Source organism: Entelurus aequoreus, linkage group LG04, assembly GCF_033978785.1.
Source record: "Entelurus aequoreus isolate RoL-2023_Sb linkage group LG04, RoL_Eaeq_v1.1, whole genome shotgun sequence".
Classification (NCBI taxonomy): Eukaryota; Metazoa; Chordata; class Actinopteri; order Syngnathiformes; family Syngnathidae; genus Entelurus; species Entelurus aequoreus.
This window is the reverse complement of record NC_084734.1, coordinates 83072662-83085731: the sequence shown is the minus strand read 5'-3', so window position 1 is coordinate 83085731 and position 13070 is coordinate 83072662. Positions and strand designations below refer to the sequence as shown.

The following is a 13070-nucleotide window of genomic DNA, read 5'->3' as shown; positions in this document are numbered from 1 at the left end:
GTAATCAGAGCAAAGGGTGGCTATTTTGAAGAAATTAGAATATAAAAGATGTTTTCAGTTATTTCCCCTTTTTAGGAGTACATAACTCCACATGTGTTCATTCATAGTGTTGATGCCTTCAGTGACAATCTACAATGTAAATAGTCATGAAAATAAAGAAAACGCATTGAATGAGAAGGCGCGTCCAAACTTTTGGCCTGTACTGTATATTCCATGTGAAAACACGAATCTCATTAAAAAATATCAAATGTCACCAAAACGCATCAATCGAAGTCGTTTTAATCGGCCCCTTAAGTCCTCTTATAAAATGATGTTGCTGAAAAGACGATGTGTCTAATATTTTTTTATTTCTGAGCGTCCAAATATATTGAAATATATTTCGGTACCGGTACAGGTGATTTGTCGGTCTGTGGCTCTCAGTTTAAAAAGGTTGGGCATCCCTGGTTTACATGATAGCGGTGAAGTTGTCACTCGTGAGTTCATTTGTCATTTGGTCACTGTGGAGGGAGGTGTGGCCAGCGCGCTTGCAGCAGCAAAGGTCACCGCCGCTGTCTATGGTGCTGAGGACGAGCACCATCGGATAGGGGCGGGGCACGTGCTGACGGCGAGACACAGCTGGCAGGTGATTAGATTTCACGGGTGGTACGTGTTAATCTAATCATCTGTTGTCTTTAACAGTAAGCGGCCGAGAGCAGGAGGGGAGGAGGATACGGATGTGGCTGAAAAGTCCCCTCCTGCGGGAGCGAAAAAGTGTGAGAAAATTCCATGGACATTAAAGGCCTACTGAAAGCTACTACTACCGACCACACAGTCTGATAGTTTATATATCAATGATGAAATGTTAACATTGCAACACATGCCAATACGGCCGGGTTAACTTATAAAGTGACATTTTAAAATTCCCGCCACACTTCCGGTTGAAAAAGCCTTCGGAGGATGAGTATGCGCGTGACGTGACGTCAATCATTGAACCGGAAGTATTGAATACAATACAAAAAAGCTCTGTTTTCATTACAAAATTCCACAGTATTCTGGACATCTGTGTTGGTGAATCTTCTGCAATTTGTTTAATGAACAATGGAGACTGCAAAGAATAACGTTGTAGGTGGGTCGGTGTATTAGCGGTTGGCTGCAGCAACACAACCAGGAGGACTTTGATTTGGATAGTAGACGTGCTAGCTGACGCTAGCCGCCGACCGCACGGATGATCGGGTGAAGTCCTTCGTCGCTCCGTCGATCGCTGGAACGCAGGTGAGCACGGGTGTTGATGAGCAGATGAGGGCTGGCTGGCGTAGGTGGAGCGCTAATGTTTTTATCATAGCTCTGTGAGGTCCCGTTGCTAAGTTAGCTTCAATGGCGTCGTTAGCAACAACATTGTTAAGCTTCGCCAGGCTGGAAAGCATTAACCGTGTATTTACAGGTCCATGGTTTAATAGTATTGTTGATTTTCTGTCCATCCTTCCAGTCAGGGGTTTATTTCTTTTGTTTCTATCTGCTTTTAAGCACGATGCTATCACGTTAGCTCCGTAGCTAAAGTGCTTCACCGATGTATTGTCGTGGAGATAAAAGTCACTGTGAATGTCCATTTCGCGTTCTCGACTCTCATTTTCAAGAGGATATAGTATCCGAGGTGGTTTAAAATACAAATCCGTGATCCACAATAGAAAAAGGAGAAAGTGTGGAATCCAATGAGCCAGCTTGTACCTAAGTTACGGTCAGAGCGAAAAAAGATATGTCCTGCACTGCTCTGTAGTCCTTCACTCTCACTTGCCTCATCCACAAATCTTTCATCCTGGCTCAAATTAATGGGGTAATCGTCGCTTTCTCGGTCCGAATTGCTCTCGCTGCATTGTAAACAATGGGGAAATGTGAGGAGTCCTTCAGCCTGTGACGTCACGCTACTTCCGGTACAGGCAAGGCTTTTTTTATCAGCGACCAAAAGTTGCGAACTTTATCGTCGATGTTCTCTACTAAATCCTTTCAGCAAAAATATGGCAATATCGCGAAATGATCAAGTATGACACATAGAATGGATCTGCTATCCCCGTTTAAATTTAAAAAAATCATTTCAGTAGGCCTTTAAATCATTGTTCAAAACTGCAAGCTTGGCTCTTGTGCCGTGTGTGATAGTGGAACGGCTGGGAAGCGACTTCCACAGTCACTTGTTTTTTTCTTAAAGTGACACACACGTCGAGGCTTTGAGGGACACAGTGTTGATGCTAGCTTTATGTCATCCCCTGGAAGGGAATACGTTAATTATTTGTTAATGGTTAGTGTTGGACGCTAGAGGTTCCACTGTAAACAAACAAACTATTGCTCATCTGTCAGGGTATGAAATAACATTCCTGGAAAGAAAGAAAACAAAACACAGAAGCAAAAGGCACTCCACAACTTAATTGTCGTGGAGAACTTTTCATCTGAGAATTTCAGCCGGCGCGGCTAAAATTCTGTCGATTCACAACAAAGACAAACAGAATAAACTCAAAGAGGAAGCAACGCAAAGGAAAAATGTGACAGGAGAAGGTTGAGAGAAACTGTAGGGACGTTGCAGAGATGGAGGAAAAGGCTAAAAAGGCGGGTTCAGGCGGGTCAGGAAAAAGGTGAATTCACTTGAACTTTTCTTCATCCATAGCCTGACTTCTGAGGGGGGAAAAAAAAACGTCCTAAAATCCCCTCATCCTGTCTGGTCGGGGATTTTTTAAGTGAAGCCACTTTTACTGAAAATCGTCTGCAATCGGACCATCCCGTTTGTGTTTGTTCCACAGTGTCCTCTCGTGTCATATTTCAATTTAGACGTGCAGCCCAAGTGGAATTTAGTGACGGCCCTGCAAAAATCAAAGTGCTGCTAAGTCGTGCTTGTCAGGGAAATGCATGAAGAGCAAACCAAGAGAAGAGGGTGGGGGGGAAAAAAAACACAATGGTGGGAAGTGATGATCAAAGTTGCCTTGAAAAGGTCGAGAAGAAATCAAAAGAGATGCACAAAAACTAACAGCATTTTCCTCTGATCGGGATCGATTCAGATTGATGACATTAGTTTTGACTTTCAAAACCTCCAGTACCTTATTTCTCTGCTCGCCTAGTCCTAATGCGGCATCGTCCACAAAGATGGGATCCCACATCGAGTCATACGCGTCAATTTCCCTCTGTTTCATTCTGGCATACAGAGCATCATCTCTCTGAACTACATTTCCCACCAGCCACTGCAAGCATACAAAATCAGCACTGTTACTTCCAGGAAGAGAAAAGGGGGGATGGGGGGGAGGTTGTTTAATTTAGGATGTTGCTGCTGATGGCTGGAGAGGCGCAGGCGTTTGGAGGGAGAGGTAGCGGCGCCACATCTGTGGATTTTTTTTTTTTTTTCCTTGCAAGGCGCCTTTTGCCCTTTGAGAAACACAGCAACATGGACACAAGCCTGTCATTTCTGCATTCACTCTTTGACACGTTCATCTTTGGACACACACAAACACACACAAGTCGAAATGGACATTTAGCATTTACAAAACCCAAAACCAGTGAAGTTGGCACGTTGTGGAAATGGTAAATAAAAACAGAATACAATGATTTGCAAATCCTTTTCAACTTATATTCAATTCAATAGACTGCAAAGACAAGATATTTAACGTTCGAACTGAGAAACGTATTTATTTTTTTTGCAAATAATCAATAACGTAGAATTTAATGGTGTCCGGTTCAAACACTGATGACATCTATTAAACGAGACAAGAAGCAAAGAATCAAACAGAGACAGGATTCAATTTGGCTCAATTGAGGAGAAACGTGTCGACCATTGTCACCCACGCCAGTGGTTCTCAAATGGGGGTACGCGTACCCCTGGGGGTACTTGAAGGTATACCAAGGGGTACGTGAGATTTAAAAAAAAAGAAATGCAACAATGCAATATTCAGTGTTGACAGATAGATTTTTTGTGGACATGTTCCATAAATATTGATGTAAAAGATTTCTTTTTTTGTGAAGAAATGTGTAGAATTAAGTTCATGAATACAGATGGATCTCTATTACAATCCCCAAAGAGGGCACTTTAAGTTGATGATTACTTCCATGTGTAGAAATCTTTATTTATAATTGAATCACTTGTTTATCTTTCAACAAGTTTTTAGTTATTTTTATATCTTTTTTTCCAAATACTTCAAGAGAGATCACAACAAATGAGCAATATTTTGCACTGTTATACAATTTAATAAATCCGAAACTGATGACATAGTGCTGTATTTTACTTCTTTATCTCTTTTTTTCAACCAAAAATGCTTTGCTCTGATTAGGGGGTACTTGAATTTAAAAAATGTTCACAGGGGGTACATCACTGAAAAAAGGTTGAGAACCACTGACCCACGCTATAACGAAAAAAGGTTCACGTCTCCTCTTTTATTTGGATATTCTCTGTTTACATAACAGCAGCTGTTTCTAAAGAAATGGGGGTTATGTAAACAGCCATTGTTTTCGTTCACATTAACACAAAAGAAAAAGATGCCTCGGGCTTGGACTGGTCCTGGATCGAGCTTGGGCAGGTCTTGGATCAAAATAGATAACCCCTCCCGCCTCCTCCCATCGTACACAGCGGAATTTTCCAAGCCTTTGGCTTGGTGCAACAAAGACAGCCTCTTGTCTGTTCACTGGGAACTCAGGGAACGGAAAGTTTGTTGATAATTTACTTACGATTTTTCTGACAAATGGCAGCAGCACATTGCAAAAAAGGGGCATTTTTACCACTGTGTTACATGGCCTTTCCTTTTAACAACACTCAGTAAATGTTTGGGATCTGAGGAAACCAATTTTAAAGCTTTTCAGGTGGAATTATTTCCCATTCTTGCTTGATGTACAGCTTAAGTTGTTCAACAGTTGTCGTATTTTCTGGGTGTTGTTGATAAATGGCTTTCGCTTTGCATAGTAGAGTTTTAACTGGCACCTACAGATGCAGCGACAAATCAATCAATCAATCAATCAATGTTTATTTATGTATCCCTGTGGAGGGGGGCGTGGCCTGCGGGCCTGCAGCGAGGCGGGGTGTGCCAGGACCGGCCTCGAAGTCAGCGACAGGTGCGTAGATGGCCCACCTGGGCCTTGTTATCTAATCACCTGTCGCTCTGTATAAGCAGCAACCGGGAGGATAGACGTGGTTGGAGCTGGGGTAGAGCGAGAGCACGACGAACATTGACAAAAAGACGACTGCTGAAAAGCACCAAGAGACTTGTTTGGAAGAACAAAAACTGTCTTGTAACAATGAAACGGGCTCGCCTGGAAATGCTTGGTGGTCAGGAGGACCCACTGGAAGGCAGCTTCCACAAGTCCTTAATCACAAGTGTCTCAAAGGGCTGCACAAGCCACAACGATATCCTCAGTTCAGATCCCACATAAGGGCAAGAAAAAAACTCAACCCTATGGGACACTGTAGGGACGAACTGTAGTTACTGACAGTGGTTTTCTGAAATGTTCCTGAGCCCATGTGGTGATATCCTTTACACACTGATGTGGCTTTTTGATGCAGTACCGCCTGACGGATCGAAGGTCAATGTTGGTTTTCGGCCTTGCAGATTCTCTGAACCTTTTGATGATATTACGGACCGTAGATGGTGAAATCCCTAAAATTCTTGCAATAGCTCGTTACGAAATGTTGTTCTTAAACTGTTCGCCAATTTGCTCACGCATTTTGTTCACAAAGTGGTGACCCTCGCCCCATCCTTGTTTGTGAATGACATCATTTCATCATGGCGCCCACCTGTTCCCAATTAGCCTGTTCACCTGTGGGATTTTCCAAATACACTACCGTTCAAAAGTTTGGGGTCACATTGAAATGTCCTTATTTTTGAAGGAAAAGCACTGTACTTTTCAATGAAGATAACTTTAAACTAGTCTTAACTTTAAAGAAATACACTCTATACATTGCTAATGTGGTAAATGACTATTCTAGCTGCAAATGTCTGCTTTTTGGTGCAATATCTACATAGGTGTATAGAGGCCCATTTCCAGCAACTATCACTCCAGTGTTCTAATGGTACAATGTGTTAGCTCATTGGCTCAGAAGGCTAATTGATGATTAGAAAACCCTTGTGCAATCATGTTCACACATCTGAAAACACTTTAGCTCGTTACAGAAGCTACAAAACTGACATTTCTTTGAGCAGATTGAGTTTCTGGAGCATCACATTTGTGGGGTCAATTAAACGCTCAAAATGGCCAGAAAAAGAGAACTTTCACCTGAAACTCGACAGTCTATTCTTGTTCTTAGAAATGAAGGCTATTCCACAAAATTGTTTGGGTGACCCCCAACTTTTGAACGGTAGTGTATGTGTTTGATGAGCAATCTTCAACTTTCTCAGTCTGTTTTGCCACTTGTGCCAGCTTTTTTGAAACATGTTGCAGGCATCAAATTCCAAATGAGCTAATATTTGCCAAAAATAACAAAGTTTTCCAGTTCGAAGTTAAGTATCTTGTCTTTGCAGTCTATTCAATTGAATATAGGTTGAAAAGGATTTGCAAATCATTGTATTCTGTTTTTATTTACCATTTACACAACGTGCCAACTTCACTGGTTTGGGGTTTAGTATAACATTGACCTGCAAAGAGGAAGTGATTTGCTCCCAGAACACAAACACACACTGACATTAAGAAATCCTATCAGAGGAGGCCCGGCTACTCCTTTACCTTGTTGGGGTCGGGTCTCAGCTTCTCGTTATTGGCCGTGGCCGCTTTCTCGGCCGCTTTCTTCTGCCGCTGCGGGCCCTGGCCGAAGAAGATGTAGTTGACGAAGGCGTACTCCAGCAGGGCCAGGAAGACGAAGACAAAGCAGCCCATCAGGTACATGTCAATGGCCTTCACGTAGGGGATCTTAGGGAGCGTCTCTCGCAAATGTGTGTTGATGGTGGTCATGGTCAGCACGGTGGTGATGCCTGGAAATGCAGCGTTTTGGTTAGAGTCACACCTTTTCGGGGAAAACGGGGAGCAAGTACAGGCTAGATTTGGTTCCAAACATGGATGTGATGGACAAAAATAAAGGCAGTCACTTTGAAATCGAAATACCGCAGTATCTACAAAACCGTTACATCCCTACTGTTTATAAAATATAGTTAAAGTTGTTTTATTTTTTACACTTGAAGCAATTACATTAATTTAAAGGCCTACTGAAATGAATTATTTTTATTTAAACGGGGATAGCAGATCCATTCTATGTGTCATACTTGATCATTTCGCGATATTGCCATATTTTTGCTGAAAGGATTTAGTAGAGAACATCGACGATAAAGTTGCAACTTTTGCTCGCTGATAAAAAAAGGCCTTGCTTGTACCGGAAGTAGCGTGACGTCACCAAAGGAAGGACTTCTCACAATTCCCCATTGTTTACAATGGAGCGAGAGAGATTCGGACCAAGAAAGCAACGATTTCCCCATTAATTTGAGCGAGGATGAAAGATTTGTGGATGAGGAACGTTAGAGTGAAGGATTAGAATGCAGTGCAAGACATATCTTTTTTCGCTCTGACCGTAACTTAGGTACAAGCTGGCTCATTGGATTCCACACTTTCTCCTTTTTCTATTGTGGATCACGGATTTGTATTTTAAACCACCTCGGATACTATATCCTCTTGAAAATGAGAGTCGAGAACGCGAAATGGACATTCACAGTGACTTTTATCTCCACGACAATACATCGGCGAAACACTTTAGCTACGAGCTAACGTGATAGCATCGTGCTTAACTGCATATAGAAACAAAATAAATAAATCCCTGACTGGAAGGATAGACAGAAGATCAACAATACTATTAAACCATGGACATGTAACTACACGGTTAATGCTTTCCAGGCTGGCGAAGGTTAACAATGCTGTTGCTAACGACGCCATTGAAGCTAACTTAGCAACCGCCAAGAAAAATTCCTAGTTTGTGAACCCGTTCTCAAACAATGGCAATAAAACTATTCTGATTCTGATTCTGGACCTCACAGAGCTATGCTAAAAACATTAGCTCTCCACCTACGCCAGTGAGCCCTCATCTGCTCATCAACACCCGTGCTCACCTGCGTTCCAGCGATCGACGGAGCAACGAAGGACTTCACCCGATCACAGATGCGGTTGGCGGCAAGGAGACGGAGGAAGTTAAGGTGAGTTCGGCGGCTAGCGCGTCTGCTATCCATCTCTCAGTCCTCCTGGTTGTGTTGCTGTAGTCCGCCGCTAATACACCGATCCCACCTACAACTTTCTTATTTTCAGTCTCCATTGTTCATTTAACAAATTGCAAAAGATTCACCAACACAGATGTCCAGAATACTGTGGAATTATGAGATGAAAACAGAGCTATTTTGTATTGTATTCAATGGGGTACCGATACTTCTGCTTCACTGGTTACGTCACGCGCATACGTCATCATCCAAAGACGTTTTCAACCGGAAGTTTAGCGAGAAATTTAAATGTCACTTTATAAGTTAACCCGGCCGTATTGGCATGTGTTGCAATGTTAAGATTTCATCATTGATATATAAACTATCAGACTGCGTGGTCGGTAGTAGTGGCTTTCAGTAGGCCTTTAATTTAAAGATATAAAAAAATGCGCGGACAATTAGACAAGTACTATATGTTTTTCTATTTTTCTTTTCCGTATCATTTATACGGCCTTCAGGGTTAAAACAAGTACATGTTGTAGCATCACTGTAGCCTTTCCAGCGTCCCATCATGCCTTGCAACACTTATTAATATATCTAAATAGTTATTACGAAATACTTGTCCATTGTTAATGTTAGTTGTTAAAGGCCTACTGAAAGCCACTACTACCGACCACGCAGTCTGATAGTTTATATATCAATGATGAAATCTTAACATTATAACACATGCCAATACGGCCGGGTTAACTTATAAAGTGACATTTTAAATTTGCCGCTAAACTTCCGGTTCGAAACGCCTCTGAGGATGACGTATGCGTGTGACGTAGACCGGCGAACACGGGTATGCCTTCCACATTGAAGCCAATACGAAAAAGCTCTGTTTTCATTTCATAATTCCACAGTATTCTGGACATCTGTGTTTGTGAATCTGTTGCAATCATGTTCATTGCATTATGGAGAAGGAAGCTGAGCAAGCAAAGAAGAAAGTTGTCGGTGCGAAATGGACGTATTTTTCGAACGTAGTCAGCAACAACAGTACACAGCCGGCGCTTCTTTGTTTACATTCCCGAAAGATGCAGTCAAGATGGAAGAACTCGGATAACAGAGACTCTAACCAGGAGGACTTTTGACTTCGATACACAGACGCCTGTAGAGAACTGGGACAACACAGACTCTTACCAGGATTACTTTGATTTGGATGACAAAGACGCAGACGTGCTACTGTGAGTATGCAGCTTTGGCTTCTAAACATTTGATCGCTTGACCGTATGTGCGCAACTTTTTTTTGCGTATGTACGTAACTTTTTAAAAATATATAAGCTTTATGAACCTTGGGTTAGGTGAACGGTCTTTTGGGCTGAGTGATTGTGTGTGTTGATCAGGTGTTTGAATTGTATTGGCGTGTTCTATGGAGCTAGGAGCTAGCAGAGGAGCTAGGAGCTAGCATAACAAACACGCAGGTGTTTTTATGCAGGATTAATTTGTGGCATATTAAATATAAGCCTGGTTGTGTTGTGGCTAATAGAGTATATATATGTCTTGTGTTTATTTACTGTTGTAGTCATTCCCAGCTGAATATCAGGTACCGTGAGTATGCAGCCTTGGCTGCTAAACATTTGATAGCTTGACCGTATGTGCGCGTCACGTACGTAACTTTTTAAAAATATATAAGCTTTATGAAACTTGGGTTAGGTGAACGGTCTTTTGGGCTGAGTGATTGTGTGTGTTGATCAGGTGTTTGAATTGTATTGGCGTGTTCTATGGAGCTAGGAGCTAGCATAGGAGCTAGGAGCTAGCGTAACAAACACGTAGGTGTTTTTATGCAGGATTAATTTGTGGCATATTAAATATAAGCCTGGTTGTGTTGTGGCTAATAGAGTATATATATGTCTTGTGTTTATTTACTGTTGTAGTCATTCCCAGCTGAATATCAGGTCACCCCCGGCTCTCACAGCATCTTCCCTATCTGAATAGCTTCAACTCCCCACTAGTCCTTCACTTGCACTTTACTCATCCACAAATCTTTCATCCTCGCTCAAATTAATGGGGAAATTGTCGCTTTCTCGGTCCGAATCTCTCTCACTTCATGCGGCCATCATTGTAAACAATAGGGAACTTTGCGTATATGTTCAACTGACTACGTCACGCTACTTCCGGTAGGGGCAAGCCTTTTTTTTATCAGATACCAAAAGTTGCAATCTTTATCGTCGTTGTTCTATACTAAATCCTTTCAGCAAAAATATGGCAATATCGCGAAATGATCAAGTATGACACATAGAATAGATCTGCTATCCCCGTTTAAATAAAAAAAAATCATTTCAGTAGGCCTTTAATGTGTATTATTCCCCTGCGGTACAATAGTAGTTTAGTACAAGTTGCTGTGTGATACTTAAAGTGTTTACTTCTTTTGACGACACCGTGACTTTAGACTGCTATGCCAAGTAATGACACCCTGCCGTTTCCCTGGCAGTGACATCCTCATTGAAAGTTAAAATAGGCTAACAGTTGCCAAAATAAAGTAAACGTTCCCCCAGTAATACCAAAATGCCACGGACTGTTGTTGTTTAAATAATAGGGCTGTCAGAAATGAAAAGTTAACTCATGTGAATAAAATAAAACATTATTGCATTTATCATGTTTACACATATATAATGAGCGCACATGTTCCTTTCCATTACCCACAGATGTTTACCTGAAATGGGGCGCACGTTGTTATACGGCGGGTGATCAGGTAAACGCATACATATGGGCTCTGTACCGAGGATGTCGTTGTGGCTTGTACAGCCCTTTGAGACATTTGTGATTTAGGGCTATATAAATAAACATTGATTGATTGATTGATACGTCAGCGCAAATATGATGGAGGACATTCCAACTGTTGTTCTCGCTGGCAAATTTCACTTAAAAAATACACCCTGATCGGACTTTTGATAAAACTGTTCCGAGCAAATAAATGCAGAGGTGGGTAGTAACGCGCTACATTTACTCCGTTACATCTACTTGAGTAACTTTTGGGATCAATTGTACTTCTAAGAGTAGTTTTAATGCAACATACTTTTACTTTTACTTGAGTATATTTATAGAGAACAAACACTACTTTTACTCCGCTCCATTTATCTACATTCAGCTCGCTACTCGCTACTGATGTATCGATCTGTTAATGCACGCTTTGTTTGTTTTGGTTTGTCAGACAGACCTTCAAAGTAGGATCTATCGCATGCCTGCGTTTCACCAATCAAATGCAGTCACTGGTGACGTTTGACTCCGTTTCACCAATCAAACAGAGCCAGGTGGTCACCTGACCGCCTGGTCAGGTGACCGCCGACAACAAGCTTAAGCTTGCATGAACTCAACGTCAAATTTGAGGAAGCACATGGCGGTAAGTAACGTTAGTAGATATTTTGGCTGTCACCGTAGGCTGATGTTAGCTTCCCTGCTATGAATTACTGTCAAATGTACATCGTGTGGGGACATTTATTAACGCACTGCAGCCTCATAGACACACACAGTCGCACACACACTCACGCATGCATACAAACACCAATCAGAAGTGTACAGTGTGTTCTCAGGTGCAGTCCACACCTATCAGTTTATGGTTTGCGTAAAGGCTAACTTGTTATTTTCCTTTGTAATATCTGCTTACTGAGCCTATGGTGCTGTTGGCAAAATTAGCCTTAATTTTTTTTATTTTAATGTATTATTATTTAATATATATTATTGTTTTAGTTGCTTAAGAGATATTCCTGGCTCTGAATTTGCTCATTGTTTTTTTTTAAATATTTTTGTGCATTATTCGACAGTGCGCTTTATAACCCGGTGTGCCTAAAGTACAAAATAATTTTGGTTGTGCTTACCGACCTCGAAGCTATTTTATTTAATACATGGTGAAATGATAGGTGTGACCAGTAGATGGCAGTCACACATAAGAGATAAGTGTAGACTGCAACATGATGGCAGTCACATATAAGAGATATGTGTAGACTGCAATATGAGTTAAGTAAACAACACCAACATTGTATATGTTCCATTGAAAATATAGAACATTACACACGGCGCTCAAAAATCTATCAAAATGTTTTAGTACGACTTTGGTAAGCTATGACGCTGTACCACCGGATTGTACTTTGCTTCAACATACGAGTATTATTATGGTGTGTGTATAAGGTAAGACATATTATCTGGCGTTTTGTTTTGCAATATTATGCTAAAGCAACTTTAGGGTATTTTATTTATTTATTTTGTCATAAAAAAATACAATTATGTGTGCTTACGGACTGTATCCCTGCAGACTGTATTGATCTATATTGATATATAATGTAGGAACCGGAATATTAATAACAGAAAGAAACAACCCTTTTGTGTGAATGAGTGTGGGGGAGGGAGGTTTTTTATGTTGATTTAATTTTTAAAAAAAAGAAGTTTTTTTTAAATTTATTTTTTATTAATTCTTGTGCGGCCCGGTACCAATCGATCCACGGACCGGTACCGGTGGTTGGGGACCACTGATGTAGACCACAAGGTAGTGTTTTTCATTTAGAGAAAAAAAATCATAATATGACCCCTTTAATGCGCCCTATAATCCGGGGAGCCTTTTGTATGAAAACAGACCTGACTAGACGCGCTCATCGGCAGTGCGCCTTATCACCAAAAATGATTCCCGGACGCGGCCACCGCTGCTGCCCACTGCTCCCCTCACCTCCCAGGGGGTGATCCAGGGTGATGGGTCAAATGCAGAGAATAATTTCGCCACACCTAGTGTGTGTGTGACAATCATTGCTACTTTAACTTTAACTTTATAATACGGTGCGCCCCATGGTCCGGAAAATACGGTATATTTATGGATTCTTTATGGACCGATGACGATTGCAATAAACAAAACAAAAAATTGCGAAATCTTCACAGATTAAAAGTGCATGCATGTGTTTTAAAGGCCTACTGAAATTAAATGTTCTTATTTAAACG

General features: G+C 41.3%; 1 protein-coding gene across 2 annotated transcripts in view; it reads right to left on the bottom strand.

The window, feature by feature from the left end:
* gabrb2a (gamma-aminobutyric acid type A receptor subunit beta2a) overlaps positions 1-13070 on the bottom strand; it is a 171636-nt gene that overhangs the window by 9299 nt on the left and 149267 nt on the right. The window contains exons 8-9 of one of the 2 annotated variants that reach the window (XM_062045872.1): positions 6661-6905; positions 3060-3200 (exon numbers count right to left, since the gene is read on the bottom strand). In XM_062045872.1, the coding sequence (XP_061901856.1) occupies positions 3060-3200; positions 6661-6905 (386 nt within the window). The remainder of the gene's footprint in view (positions 1-3059; positions 3201-6660; positions 6906-13070) is intronic. The other variant, XM_062045873.1, reaches the window with a different exon arrangement.